Here is a 16,340-nt window from a genome sequence, read left to right as displayed (position 1 = left end):
CCCAAATTTCAACTAGAATATATAACATAATTATGTCATGTGAAAGCAGAAAATTGATGACACATGTACTTACAGGCATGTGGTATAACAACTGAAGGTTGAGGAATGCCTCTTCTGTTGTGGGTACCCATTGGATTCCAAGTTGTGATCTTCATCATCATGACGCCTCTTACAAACTTGAACACCATCTATAAAATCTACTGAATTTTCAATTTCTTCATGATTAGGTATATCCAAATGGCCATTAACATCCTCATGTAGCTCTTCATGCTTGTGTATCATATGGACTCCACAACTTTTAAAGAGCACTGAATCATAACGGCTATAAAACTTAACTCGCAGATTGTCCCCCTCCAGTTCAGAAGATTCTAGAACGGAGTACTGCAGCCATACATGATCTGAGCCCATGAAATTAAGTACTCTTCCTCCAATATTCCTAGTTGGGACACCTCCAGCAATGATGTTAACATCAACATAAGCAATGGGGTCTTCTGGGAAGATCGCAGTGGTTCCCATGACAGCACAAAAAACAATTCCTATGATCTCATCCAAATGCTGGTGCCCATTAAGGTCTATTTCACATGACTTACTATTTGAAGTCTCGTTACGATAGCCGAACCAGTCTGGAATCGTATTTCCCGGAAAAATAATGCCACTAACGTAGTCTTCAACATGTCCCTATAAATCGAATATCATGAATTTGTTATGAAAGTAAAATTCTACAATATATAGAAGATGTTGACATAACTTGTATTAGTTTATCTTAGAACACTCGTAGTTTAATTAAATAAAGATAGTTATAGTTATCTATCTGAGTCAGAGTCTTTTAATTATTTGTAGCACTATGGTGCAAAAGTCATTTAGTAACAAGTTTCTCCAAGTTAGAGTTTATTTTAAGATAGAGGTAAAAGTTCATCTCCTATTCTATAAAGGTCTAGGTTCACTCAAAACTAAGATCTAGGTTCACTCAGAACCTATCAAATTATCTCATTGCGTGTTTAATAAACCATTCACGTAATAGAATTTGCAACAATATATATAACCTATAAAATATAAGAAACATGTACAAGAGAGAGAGAGAGAGAGAGAGAGAGAGAGAGAGAGAGAGATACCTCATACCATGAAGGATTTGCCACTTGATTCCCTATATTCACATGCATTTTGTAGCATCTAGACAAGTCAATCCATTCTAACGCTTGTAACTTGCTTGTATTGAATTGATATTTTTTTGATACTTCCGGAAAACTTTCCAATGAAACACATCCACTAGCATCTATTTTTTCTATATTTGGTGGAAGTTCTAGTATTTCTTGAAGTTGCTTGCAATCCACTAACAGAAGGGACGTCAATCCAACAAATCTTTTGATGCATGCAGGAAGACTGACGATATCACTCCTTGATAGAGTTAAATGTTCTAAAGTGGAAGTGCAGTTAAGTGTCATAAGGAAATTTGATTTTGATATGCAACAGTTTTCAAGATCCAAATTTGTCAGTGCCGGAAGCCCTATTGAGGAGTAACCATCATTTAAAATGCTTGAATCCGTTGAAGGCAATGAGGATATTTCATATTCCTGTGTGAACACATTTGAGGGCATGGATTGTATTTCATCCCTCACCTTTGTTGGAAGCTTAACATTTTCTGTGCAATTTGCAAGAGAGAGAATCTCTAGATGTTGCAATTGAAGAATGCTGCTTGGGAGATGCATAAGGTTTTTGCAACCGTTCAGATATAATTGGCGAAGCCCTGTCAATAACCCAATGGATGAAGGCAGTTCTTTTATAGCAGAGTCGTTTAATGTAATGTCTCTTAAGGACTCCATTTGAATCACAGTTTCAGGAAATTTCTGAAGGCTTGAGCAACCTTCAAGGTAAAGCATTTCTAGAGATCTTAACTTGAGGCTTCTTGGCAAATTGATAAGATTAGAGCATGCACGAATTGACAAATAGGAAAGCTTATCAAGGAATCCAAGAGAGTCATGAACCTCAACTAAACCGTTACATTCAAAAAGAGTAAACTCCTCTAAATTTGAGATCGTTGAAATATCAGGCATTTTTGTCAAGGAATTACACTTGGTGAATGCCATGATCTTCATGTTTTGGAAATTCTGTAAAGAAAAAAAAAAAGGGAGGGGGGATAAATTAGGTTCAAAGATTTTCACTACATAATTTAAAGGAAATAAATATAGAAAACAATAATTGTACCTTGAATTCATGCTTCAGGTCCTTAAAGGGGCTATTATGTATTTTAAAAACGACGAGTTTCTTTCCGCGAAAATTAGATGGCAAAGATTGTAAAGGACATTCAGCCCAATCAAGCAATCTTAACTCATTAGAGAGATAACTAGGCCCTCTAGAAAAGTATGCATTACGATTTATAAACAGTCTGAGCAATTTCATCTTCATGAAAGCTTCGGGACTTAAGCATATCAAGTCTCTTTCAGGCAACTCTATCAATATGCCTTCAATTTTGTTTGTTCCCTAGTAAGACAATGCATAAATGTGTTAGCAAAATCAAAACATAAACTTCTTCATATTTAACCGTGTGCTAGAATTAGAATTTTGTGCTTGCATGTGTGTATGACTTTATGAAAAGGAAATAAACTTACACTTCATTTGTTTGGCTTAGTATGTTGCTTTTTTTTTTTTTTTGGGAAAAACTACTCCTAATCACCCTAAACTGACAACTCGTTTACACTTAGACATCCAAATTTTTAAAATATTTGGTCCTCAAACTACCACTTTGTTGTTACACGTTTTGTTAGCATCTGACATTAAATGGATGGAAAATCTCAGGCGTATTGTGCAAGTGAGAGTTTTTCATTGAACTACCCAAATTATCACCAAAAATTACGAAAATGTAAAGAAAAAGGAAAAAGAACAAAAAAAAAAAAAAAAAAAAAAAAAAAAAGGGAGGAAGGCTGAGAGGGTATTTCAAAAGTAAGTTTAATTTGTGTTTAATAATTATAATGGGGCAATTATGGTATTTCAAAAGTAAAAAATGGGGCTACCATCTATTTTAACGCCTGACGTTGATGGAGTGGCTTTTTTTGATAAGTGATGGTAGCTTTACACATCTAAATGTCACTTTTGGTAGTTCGGTGGTGTAAATGAAAAGGCGATGATACATTAGGGGTCAAATTGTATTTTTCTCTTGTTTTTATATTAGAATGTCCCAAATTAAGTGACCATACTCAAAATGGGTTTTTTTTTTTTTTCTCATATTTACTTGTTACTCTTACCTCTTTATAGAAGAAAATGCATGATACTCATGAAAACTATGTCTATCTCTTAAATAGGGTAAATTGTTATTGCCTATGAAGATTTATTTATTCTTCTTAATTAAAGATATTCTACTTACAACCACAATACTTATTTTGTGACAAATGGTGTGTGTGCGTGCACGCACGTGTGTTGTGTTTGTATTCGCGTGCGTGCGTGTTGTGTGCAAGTGTTGTGCATGTGTTGTGCATGTGTATTAAATTTCTCTATCCATTTTTACAAATGTAAAATTAAAATAATTTTTTGATGTTAGTCTTACCATATTTTTTTCTAGTACATAACGAACATCTTTATGAAACCACAACCGACTGCGTTTGCCTGGTTCTTCGGGTGATTCTTGTCGAACAATTTCTCTACCCATATCTTGCAATAAGTCATGCATGACCAATTTATCCTCATCAATAGTTATGAGAGACTTCTCCACAAGTACTATAATACCAATATCTGGAAAGAAACCACAACTGTCTAGTATCTTAGTGACATATTTTGCATTATACCCTTTGAAGAAACATGCAATGTCTAGGAAAGTATTCTTCTCACTTTCCTCCAATCCATCATAACTTAGTTTAAGTTTTTCTAGAATATTTTCCTCAGGAATTCTTTTGTACCTTTCCAATGCATTTGTCCAAAGGTGTATATCTCTACCATATAGATCTGAACCTAGCACTTTTAAAGCTAGTGGGAGGCCCCCAGCATAACGTAGTGCATGTTCTGTAAGGTCGACAAAATCATCAGGAGGTTTGTCACTTTGGAAAGCATGTAGACTAAAGAGCTGAAGAGCTTCACTGTGATTCATTTCTTTCATTTTGTATTTGAGATCAACTTTATGCTTAATTAACAAGTGTTCATCTCTTGTTGTTATAATAATTCTACTTCCTAAACCAAACCAATTGTGTTCTCCAGATAATGTTTGTAATTGGACCAACTGATCCACATCATCTAGAATTAAAAGAACCCTTTTACAACAAAGCCTTTCCTTTATGACATTGATTCCTCGATCAACATTGCCAACCTTCAAACTTGAGTTGCCTAGGATTTGAGAAAGTAGTGTCTCTTGCAATTGGACTAAACCGCACTCCTTCATTGAAGTTTCTCTAACATCCGCAAGAAAACAACTATCTTTAAATTTGTAAGCAATCGAGTTATAAATAGCTTTGGCAATAGTTGTCTTACCAATTCCACCAACTCCGAAAATTCCTACCATGCGTACGTCATTCATCCCAATATGTAAAAGCCCATTGATATCCTGTACATGAGACTCTATTCCAACTAAATATTTGGGAACGTTTAGGTATGTGCAACTTACTATTCTTGAAACCACTCGAACAATTTCATTGATAAATTTAAATTCACTCTTACCACTGCAAAAGGTTAAAAAAAAACATTTAAATTAGTTACACTATTCACACGAAAAAACATAGGAACATGCATGATCTACTTACAATTTTTTTTTTCTTGCAACAACTGACAATATATGGTAGGAGACAAGAAAGGAAATAATCCTTCCTTCTCTATACCTCAATCCTCCTTGGATTGACCACAAGTCCTCCCTTAATTAGACTTTTCATAGTCTTTATATGTATCATTAAACTTCTTAACTTGTTTTTCATTAGAACGGTTTATTTAGTTCTCAAATGTTTAATCTTTTAGTAAATTGCAATTTTTTTTCATTGTGCAAACATTCAATAATTAATCTCTAATATTCCTACTTCGAATCAAGCAAAATACCCTATAAAAGTTGAATACTAAATGCATGCAAACACTACCATTAAAATTGGTATTGAAAACTTGTGAAGTGTAATTAAGTATGCAAGTACTAAATTATATCGGATTATGTAAATTGACCTTAATTATGTTTTATTAGGGATGGTGCAAGACACCAGAGCCGTCGTATTGTTTGTCTTTTTCACTTTTGTTTTTTTACCCATCACCAATTTTGTTCCTCAAATTTCTTTTATTAGTTTTTGTAAAATGAAGATTATAATAGAAAATTTTCAAATGGTAATTTTAAAGATTATAATTAACTTTTCTAAAATTTTACATACAACTTTTGATAAAATATAAATTTTAACGAAAAAGCTATTTAAAATAGAAGCTATTTACCCCCTGAAATATGAATTTCTATTTAAGAGGTCGCACTATTGCATTATGCAATTTGAATTTGCTAAAAATTTGAAATATTGATGACGTGATCTTTATTCCATGGGAAAATTTTCAATACAATTTTAAAATAAAATAATTTAATTGTACTTAACTTTTGGAATTATATGAGATGATGGTTATCATTAACTCAAACTAACGTATAAATAGTTCGTAAATTAGTAAAAACTATTTCCCAAATTTTCTTGTGGAGACTTTTAAATTATTACTTCCAATGGAACTTACACACAAAAAAAAAAAATTAAAAATTAAAAATTATACCACACACTTCCAAAATTCTAAAATTTAATTGCTTATTTTTTCGCATTCAAGAGAGATTTACCACAACCTTTCTTAAGGTATTAATGACAAAGTAATAAACTTCTGCAAAATATATAAAAATAAACATCTTAAAATGATCAATTTTCGATATATGATCTCAATGTGAAAGTTCCAATGCATTTAGAGTTCTTTGTGATAAGATAAAGAGATGATGAGGAATAAAATCAGAACAATTAAATTTGTGCAAAATAACTTAAGGAATAACGTTATATTGTAGGACCAAAAAAAAAAGCTGGTCGTAAAAAAACTATAGATCAGAGCAAATGAATTCATCTTCAAAAGTTTGGTCATCGATAAATTATTTAAGCAAATTACATTGTCTTAAACAAAATTATTTAATGAATTTATTTTCTTGAAAACAAAAAATAATTATTATTATTAAATAAGTTAGAAGTACTTTTAACTCGCTTTACTAACATTTTCTAATGTAAATACTTCACATTTATTTTATGGTCTAGTTGGCAATTCATCATGAGAAGGCCAAAAAAATAATTACTTAGATTTCTCATTTTCTGCTCAAGTTGGGATTAATTCCTTCCGTTCTCTCATAAAATTTATCATATTTAAATGCTCAATCAAAAGTTTTCTTGTTTCACCATGATTTCTATGAAATTTAGGGTCTGTTTGGGTTTGTGATTTCAAAAAGTGCGATTTAAAATCACGATTTTAAAATGTGCGATTTAAAAAAAGTGATTTTTAAAAACACAGTTAAGTGTTTGGCAAAATCGCAGTTTAGCATTTAAAATCGCAAATTAGCCTTTAAAATTCTGCGTTTTCAAAAAAGCATCATCTTACCTGCGATTTGAAATAACAGATTTTCTGCGTTTTCAAATCATAATTTTTAAAAACGCAGTTCCCAAACGATTTATGTTCTACGATTTGGTTTAAAATCGCACTTATTGTCTACGAAATCGCAATCTCAAACGCACCCTTAATCAAGATCAAATAATTTTATATTATATATATATAATTAGAAGCAAATTGGAAGTCTAGAACGAAGGGAAAATGCGTAGTCGGAAATACCCGTTCTCCAAATGCCACCCGGACAAATTGGCCACTTTATTCAGGGCTGCCTTCCAGCTCCGCACAGTATCTTCCATGAACCTGTCTTCATGTTTAGCCAATGCTTCTCCAAAACTCTTTCTGTGATGCCGTACGTCCGATGGATCTACTTTGTAAAACACCGGAATAACAATTTGTTGCTTTGTTTCCCTACACTCAAGGATCTCCATCAGCTCACCCAAGCACCATGTGGATGATGCATAGTTTTCAGAGAGTAGAACGATTGAAGTCCTTGACTCTTTAATGGCTTTGAGAAATGCCGGTGAAATTTCCTCTCCTCCTCTAAGTTTGTCATCCTCATCCATGAAGGTATAGATTCCCTCTTCACACAAAGCGTTGTATAGACGAGCAGTAAAACTGTCGTGGGTATCTTCGCTTCTAAAGCTCAGAAATACGTCGTAAGTCCATCGACGGCCGAAAGAAGAAAAGGATGCGGAAGAGGCTCCTTGGAACGCCATGGAAGAAGGAATGGTGTATGAAAGCCTGGTAGAAATTTTAGCATGGCGACTCTCCTTAGTCCTTAGCTTAAACAGAGAAGTAGATGCCTACTCATCATCTTTAGTAAAGGAACAGCAAAGCAACCTCTCCTAGCCGTAGGATACGAATATAAAAAAGACAAAAAAAAATATAAAAACGAATAAATGATGGGCGCGTTGGTCAATAAAAGATGAGAAACTAATATAAAAAATGAGAGAAATGATTCCTACCGCATTTTTTATTTTTTTTTTTCTTTTGGATTGAAGGCAGTTGTGTTGAAATTGTATAGTAACAGTACAGAATCATTTCTTTACAAAGGATACCTTGTGAGAAGGGAAAGGGGTGGCTGTCCCACCCTTTTGCGATGGTTTGGTCACCTCTCACAATAGGGTGATCACGCTATTTTTTGAAGTGGTCGAGAGTGACACAGTCATTTTCTGAGGTTCCGTAAGCCACCTCAAAGGAACTTATGAGTGGCACGCGGTCCCCTCAAAGGGGCGGCACCGTGGCAACCATTTTTTTTTAAAAAAAAATAATTTTTTAAGTCTTATTTATTTATATTTTTTAAAATATTTATATTTTTTTATTAAAAGTGATACATGACATTATTTTTTTTTTTACACGTCCACTCAAGAGGAAAATAGAATATTCAAACTAGTGAACTCTGTTTCATGAGATGTAAATTCTCAGCCGATTGAGTTATTCCTTAAGGGCAATACATGTCACAATATTATTTGTGAGGACGTGACGCTTAACGAAATATGTTAAAAAATTTAACAAAATTTAACTTTAGAAAGTAATTTTTAAATTAGGCCAACCCACATAAATTTTTAAATTAATTTTAATACAATAAAAAATAATTTATAATTTAAGCTACTCACATTTATCAATACTACAATATATGTAAAAAAAAAAAAAAATCATTCAAACTTTATTTATGATTTGTCTAATTTATTTAACGACAGCTTTAACTAATTAACTCACTTGTGCGGCAACAATTCACCTCACAGCGAACGTGATTATCTACCAACTAAAATTAAAAGTCAAAACTATCCGTTTATCTTCCGCTAATTACCAGTCCAATTATTAATCAAATACTAAGAAAAAATGTCTCTAGAGAGAGAGACTCTGCCTTCTCTCTAACGAGGGAAAGGTTTCCTCATCCTTTTTACTCTATCTGATTCTTACACCTGTTCTAACACAGTTTCCCATCCCACTTTCACCTGTCAATTTCACAGAATCTGTCCTTCTTTGTTTCTATTCGCTTCACTTCCTTTTTCCTCTCTTTTCTCTTATCTCTACCTTTGGCTTTTTCTACTTCTTGCTATTTTCCTGCAACATGGACCAACCAACGATCAATCTCCAGGCGCTTATTCAGGAAACTCAAGCACTCAACTGTGATGATCCTTGTCCTTTGGAATCGGCGCCTCTCCCTTTTGATAACTTTTTCCGTCTACTGGGCAGGTTGGTTTCTCCAAATCCCCCCTCTCTTGTTTGGGTTCGTGATATTCTTAATGTCTCTTGGCGTTTTGCTTTGACTTTTGAGGTGGATTTACTTCCGGGCGATCGTTTTCTTTTCAAAGTTTTTGAGCATCGTCTGATTAAAGAAATTATGGATAATGGTCCTTATAATGTTAAAGGTGCTCTGCTTGTTGTTAAACCATTGCCCCCTGAGCTTGCCTTTGAAGAGGTTGATCTCTCTTCTTGTTGAACTGACGTCAACGCCAGTCCGAGGAGGCCGGAGGGTGAGTCTCGAGGCAAAAATAATTCGCGGTGGTGGAAGGACCCGCGTTTCTCACTTCACTTACGTCAACGTCAGTTTCAGGAGGGTGGGTCCCTCAGTGGTAAATAATACGCCATGGAATTGTTGTCGTATATGTGATATACATCCGTTTAAGAATTGGAAGAAATTTGAATTTTTTTATGAGTGGAAATTTTTTATATTAATTTTTCATTTTTATTTGATCACCTGCTTCCTTTATTCCTTTTTTTTTTTTTCTTTTTTTTTTAATATTCTTTGTTTTTTAATATTCGTTTCCTGCTAGAGGTTACTTTACTAATTAAAGAAGATAGGTAGGCATCGTCTTCTCAAATATCTCTGAAGTATAATCAGCCTTACAGACAAAATGGCTTCTTCCATGGCCTTCCATGGAGTCTCTTCCTCAACCTCTTCTTCTTTCGCCCGTCGATGGCCTTACGATGTATTCTTGAGCTTTGGAAGCGAATATTCCCGCGACAGTTTTACTGCTTATCTATACAACGCTTTATGTCAAAAGGGAGTCTATACCTACATGGATGACAAACTTAGAGGAGGAGATTCAGAAGTTTCACCGGCAGTACTTGTCAAAGCTATTAAAGAGCCAAGGACTTCAATCGTCGTGCTCTCTGAAAACTATGCATCATCCACATTGTGCTTGGGTGAGCTCATGGAGATCCTCGAGTGTAGGGAAACTAAACAACAAATTGTTCTACCAGTGTTTTACAAAGTAGATCCAGCAGACGTACGGCATCAGAGAAAGAGTTTTGGAGAAGCATTGGCTAAACATGAGAAGAGATTCAATGAGGATACTGTGCAGAAATGGAAGGCAGCCCTGAATAAAGTGGCCAATTTGTCGGGGTGGCATTTACAGAAAAGGTATTTCTGAATCTCTGATCACAAACCGCAGTTCTTTTTGCATCTTCTTTCTTTAATTTCTCCCCTAATTTGTATCTTGGTATGTTTTGTTCTTTCTTGTCTCGTTATTTTCTTTTTTTCTTTTTTCTGATTTTGTCTCATTATTTTGGGTAACTATATAAATAAATTCAGTCGATTAAAAACACCATTTTAATGTAAGAATGTTTTAAGCTGCCTAAATTGGTTTGGTGAGGACATGGTACCACCCAAAATTATTTTATTAAATATTAAATATTAAATTATTGAAATTGCAGAATGCAATACTGCAGATCTCTTAAGATAGAAATACATATTTGAGGGGTAAAGAACTTCTATTTTAAGTGGTTTTTTGGTTCAAATTTTTATTTTACCAAAAGTTTACTGTAAAATTTTAATTTAATTAATACTCTTAACATTTTGAAACTAAGATGTCACTTGTTTATTTCTATATCAAGTTGAATGAGGGCATTGCGAAAAATCAAAGACAACTCTTCTATGCTTTTAATAAGATCGCTTGTGTCACCTTGATTTAATACAACATAAGGTCATTTTTTTGAGTAATGATAGATACCATATTTTTATTCTATAATTGCCCAACAATGCTAACTTGATACTCTTAACTAACCTTTGGATTAATAATGGTTTAATAAAAAAAATTTAATGGTTGATTGCGAGTACCCGTACGGCCATGTCACTATGTCAGCATTGTTGGATAGAATTATAGTATGTATCATTTTTCTTTCTTATTTAGTACTACAGTTATGCGATTCTTTCACATGACAATATAAATTTTCAACACCAATTTTAAATGGTAGTGTTTGCATGCATTTAGGTTATTTTCTGCAATTCTAAATTAGATATTATTGAATGGTGCATGATGAAAAAAAAAATCCATTTAATAAAAGATTAAACATTTAGAACTAAATAAAACATTCTATTGAAGGAAAAAAAGAAAAAAGAAATGCAATTACATTTTAAGAGTAAAATGCAAAAGATACTCCTTGTAAGTATCAACAAAGGCAAAACCAAATTTCAGAATGGAACAAAACAATTTAAGAAGTTTAATAATACATATAAATACTATGAAAATTTTGTATGACTCTAATTAAGGGAAGACTTGTGGTCAATCTATTGGAGGATTGAGATTTAGGGAGTGAAGGAGATTATATCCTATCTCTTTGCCTACCATTGTAATTTGTTACAAGAAAGAAATAAATAATTGTTAGTGGATCATGTTCCTATGTCTTTTCATGTGAATACTTTAACTCAATAAATGTTGTTGTATCTTTTGCAGTGGTAGGAATGAATCTAAATGCATCTATGAAATTGTTCGAGTGATCTTAAGAATAGTAAGCCATACTTACTTAAAGGTCGCCAAGTATCCAGTTGGATTAGAGTCTCATGTACGAGAAATCAATGTGCTTTTAAATATTGGGGTGAGTGATATTCGCATGGTAGGAATCTTTGGAGTTGGTGGAATTGGTAAGACAATTGTTGCCAAAGCAATCTATAACTCGATTGCTTATCAATTTAAAGATAGTTGTTTTCTTGCAAACGTTAGAGAAACTTCAAAGCAAGAGAGAGGCCTGGTTCAATTGCAATAGACACTTCTTTATGAGATCCTAGGCGACTCAAGTTTGAAGGTTGGTAATGTTGATCGAGGAATCAATGTCATAAAGGAAAGACTTCGTTGTAAAAGGGTCCTTTTAGTTCTTGATGATGTGGATCAGTTAGTCCAATTAGAAATATTATCTGGAAAACATGATTGGTTTGGTTTAGGAAGTAGAATTATCATAACAACTAGAGATGAACATTTACTAACTAAGCATAAAGTTGATTTAACATACAAGATGAATGAATTGGATCACAAGGAAGCTCTTCAGCTCTTTAGTCGACACGCCTTCCAAAGTGACATACCTAATGATGAATTTGTGAAATTCACAAAACTTGCACTACGTTATGCTGGGGGCCTCCCACTAGCTTTAGAAGTGATAGGTTCATCTCTATATGGAAGAGATGTACATCATTGGAAAAGTATAAAAGAATTCCCGAAAAAGATATTCAGGAAAAACTTAGAATAAGTTATGATGGGTTGGAGGAAAGTGAGAAGAATATCTTCCTTGACATTGCATGTTTCTTCAAAGGAGAGGATATGGAATATGTCACTAAAATACTAGACAATTGTGGTTTCTTTCCAGATATTGGTATTAAAGTGCTTGTGGAGAAGTCTCTCATAACTATGGATGGGGATAGATTGGTCATGCATGACTTATTGCAAGATATGGGTAGAGAAATTGTTCGTCAAGAATCACCTAAAGAACCTGGCAAACGCAGTAGGTTGTGGATTCAGGAAGACGTTCGTCGTGTACTAGAAGGAAATATGGTAAGACTTACATAAAAAGAAATTGCTTTTGTAAAAATGGATGAAGAAACACACACACACACATATTTCTCTCAAAAAAAGGTATTTCGGTTGTAAGAAGAATAAATGAATCATAATAGGCAATAATTCAATATGTAAAAACCAATATTGACAGTTTTGAGTAAGATCACTTTGGGTCATTCCAATAATAGAAACAAATTACCTAGGGCAAATTACACTCCCCCCTAAATAAACTACCATGTGTGTCACTTACCCCCTAAACTTCAATCAGTGCAACTTAGACCCTATTTTGAAGTTTCAATGTCAGTTTGCCCCTCTCTTGAATTAACCGTTAAATGGATGAAAAAGCAAATAAAATGATTAAATTGTCCTTAACATAAGCAATGTCGATTTTCAGCTATAGAAATATTCTATATTTTCATTTTGAAAATTGACATAATGGGTATTTAAGAATGGTATTGATGTATGTGTGTGTTTTTACATTTGAGATTCTTATTTTTACATAAAGGGTTAATTTAGTCATTTCATATATTTTCTAACCAACTTAATGCGTGATTTGGGCAGAGGGAGAAACTAACATCGAAACTTCAATATGGGCCCAAGCTGCGTAACTTACAACAAAATGGTAGTTAAGGGGGCCAAGTATGACTTTTTGAAATTTGGAGGTGTAAGTGCAAAAGAGCTATAATTTTGGGGGATCAAGGGTAGTTTTTTTTGAAAATACACTTTACCCTCGAACTACAACCACTTTTGCACTTAGACCACCAAACTTTAGTAATTGATACGTCCCTTTCAAGTACCACCTTGTTGCAAATAAGCCCTCCATTAGCAACTGGCGTAAAGGGGGTTCGGCCACCCCCTATATGCAAAATGGGGGAAGCCGGATCACTCACACAGCCCGTGGGGGGTGGTTTGGCAACTGCCAAAAACTAAAAAATTCCTCATTTTTTATTTAGTTTTTTTTAGTCTTATTTTTTAATAATTTTAATCTTCTTTTTTTTTCTGGTTCTAACTTTAAAATAATATTTAGGGTATTTTGGAAAGTTGAATGCAAAAATAGTCACGTTTGGCATACATGACTAATTATTAACAGAGTAGTTCATTTGAAACAGAGTAATTGTTGTAGGGATTTAGGTGTCACTTTTTAAAATTTGGTGATGTAAGTGCAAAAGTGGTGATAATTGGGGTAAAATATATTTTCCCCAAAAATAAAAGCAACATGCGAAGCCAGACTATGAAGTATAAGTTTGTTTCCTTTCACAAATTCATATATATATATATATATATATATATATATACAAAATTATAATTGTAGCAAATGGTAAATTATGGAAAAGTTTATGTTTTGACCAAAATGTTAATTCTTACGCATTGTCTTATTAGGAAACAAACAAAATTGAAGGCATATTGATAGAGTTGCCTGAACGAGACTTGATACGGTTAAGTTCCAAAGCCTTTATGAAGATGAAAATGCTCAGGTTATTTATAAATCGCAATGCATACTTCTCCGGAAGGCCTAATTATCTCTCTAATGAGTTAAGATTGCTTGATTGGGCTGAATGTCCTTTGCAATCTTTGCCATCCAATTTTCATGGAAATAAACTTGTTGTTTTTAGAATGCATAATAGCCTCTACAAGGAACCGAAGGAGGGATTCAAGGTACAATCATTATTTTTGTATTTTTTTTTCCTTTAAATTATGTTGTAAACAGAGTCAGAACTACGTTCATGCATGGTGATAGTAGCACCCCGAAATTTTAAAATTTTCTCTAAATTTTATGATTTTTACCTCCCAATTTTTTTTTAGTTTCTCCTCGCACCTGAAATTCTAGTTCTGTCTCTGGTTGTAAACTTATTTGAAGCTAATTTATCCTCTCTTTTTGTTTACAGAATTTCCAAAACATGAAGATTATGGAATTTTCTGCGTGTCATTTTCTAACAAAAATCCCGGACATGTCAGGGACCCCAAATTTAGAGAAATTAACACTTTTTGAATGTGAAAGTTTAGTTGAAGTTCATGACTCAGTTGGATTCCATGATCAGCTTGCCTCTTTGACAATTATGAATTGCTCAAATCTTTTTAGTTTGCCAAGAAGCCTCAAGCTGAGATCTCTAGAAAATCTTTACCTTGGGAGTTGCTCAAGCCTTGAGAACTTTCCTGAAATTGATATTGAAATGGAATGCTTAAGATACATTAATTTCGGCGACATCCTTATAAAAGAACTGCCTTCATCCATTGGGTATCTCTCTGGGCTTCGCCAATTATATATAACGGATTGCCCAAACCTTATGCATCTTCCAAGTAGCATTCTTCAGTTGCAACATCTTGAGGAACTTTCTATTAAAAATTGTTCAGAACATTTCAATCTTCCAACTAAGGTGAGGGATGAAAGACAATCCTTGCCCTCAATTGTGTCCATAGAAGAATCTGAAATTTCATCAAGTACAGAATTATTGTCGTTGCCACCTCCAACGACTGCTAGCAATTTAATTGATGGTTGTTCCTCAATAGTGTTTCCAGCACTTAGAGATTTGGATCTTAACAACTGTACGTGCCTATCAAATAATCAAAATCAGATTTCCTTGACGTTCTTGATTGCTTTTCTGCTTTGGAACGGTTAAATCTATCTGGGAGTGATATTGTCAGTCTTCCTGCATGCATCAAAAGCTTTGTTAGATTGAGGGCCCTTCTATTGAATGACTGCAAGCAACTTCATGAAGTTCTAGAACTTCCACCAAATATAGAATCTATAAGAGCTAGTGGATGTGTTTCATTGGAAATTTTTCCAGAAGTATCAAAAAAAATTCTGTTTGAGACAAGCGAGTTACGAGCATTAGATTTGATTGACTTGTCCAGATGCTACAAAATGGTTGTGAATTTAGGGAATCCTGAGGCAAATCCTTTGTTTGATGAGGTTTGTGTGTGTGTGTGTGTGTGTGTGTGTCTCTCTCTCTCTCATAAGTGTTTTTGTGTGCCTTGGTTTGTAGATTATATTGCTGAAAATTCATGATATTTTTTTGATAGGGACATCTGAAGGACTACTTTGGTGGCATTATATTTCCGGGAAATAAGATTCCAGACTGGTTCAGCTATTGTAACGAGAATTTAAATAGAAAGTGGTGTGAAATAGATATTACTGGGGAGCTGTATTTGGATGAGATCACAGGAATTGCTTTTTGTGCTGTTATTGGACCCATTCCTGCGATCTCCCCGGAAGACCACATTCTTAATGTTAAGGTTAGCATTACCGGTAAAGGTTGCCCAACTTATATTGCAAGACTTACAGGTAATTCAATGAACTCAGATCATGTTTGGCTGGAGTACTCCACTCTAGAATTTTCTGAGCTAGAGGGGGGCAATCTGGGATTTGAGTTTTTTGTTAATTCACGTTCATTGTTCATTAAAAGCTGTGGAGTCCATTTGATACTCCATGAGGATGTTGATGTCCATATGGATGTACCCGATGAAGAAATTATAAATTCAGGAGATTCAATCGATGGTATTCAACCATCTAAGAGGCGTCGTGATGAAGATGATGATGATGATGATTGCAACTTGGAATCCAATTGGTACACACAACAGCAGAAGAGGCTTTCTTCAACCTTGGGTGAATCACAACTAAGCCAACCAGATAACTCCCAACGCTGAAACCTGCCAACATCTTTCACCTGAGCCAATTCATGGAGATGGATTTGGAAGGAGACGATTGATTGCTAAATAGACTTAATGGTTTAATTAGAAATCAGTTATGTTTTTAACCAGCTCATGTTTATTCACCATCACAACAACGAGGTTTGATAATTGTTGTATATTGATGGTTCTGTCTCCCTTCATATAGTTTACTTGTTATATTAAATTTTTTTAAAAAAAAATAAAAATAAAAATAAATAAATAAATAAATAAATAAATAAAAGAGGGAGAGAGAGAGAGAGAGAGATATCAAATTTGGTATGATTGATAATGGTTTTGTAAAGTGTTTTATTTATTTATTTATTTAATGAAAAA

The 16,340-nt window shown here is 33.8% G+C and overlaps 1 protein-coding gene and 1 pseudogene across 1 annotated transcript; one reads left to right on the top strand and one right to left on the bottom strand.

Annotated features, from left to right (window-relative positions):
- Positions 1 to 27: 27 nt before the first annotated feature.
- Positions 28 to 7,325, bottom strand: LOC133878110 (disease resistance protein RPV1-like). The gene is made up of 5 exons (XM_062316610.1): positions 6,784 to 7,325; positions 3,539 to 4,640; positions 2,203 to 2,478; positions 1,113 to 2,105; positions 28 to 678 (listed from the first exon to the last, which is right to left on the bottom strand). The coding sequence occupies exons 1-5, from the start codon at positions 7,278 to 7,280 to the stop codon at positions 70 to 72; spliced, it is 3,477 nt and encodes a 1,158-aa protein (XP_062172594.1). The 5' UTR covers positions 7,281 to 7,325; the 3' UTR covers positions 28 to 69.
- Positions 7,326 to 8,406: 1,081 nt separating this feature from the next.
- On the top strand, positions 8,407 to 16,168 carry LOC133878183 (disease resistance protein RPV1-like; annotated as a pseudogene).
- Positions 16,169 to 16,340: the final 172 nt, after the last annotated feature.

The sequence above is a fragment of the Alnus glutinosa genome, chromosome 9 (genome assembly GCF_958979055.1).
Source record: "Alnus glutinosa chromosome 9, dhAlnGlut1.1, whole genome shotgun sequence".
NCBI classification, from domain to species: Eukaryota; Viridiplantae; Streptophyta; class Magnoliopsida; order Fagales; family Betulaceae; genus Alnus; species Alnus glutinosa.
The sequence above is the reverse complement of the archived record's forward strand: the minus strand, read 5'-3'. Positions and strand labels throughout refer to the sequence as shown.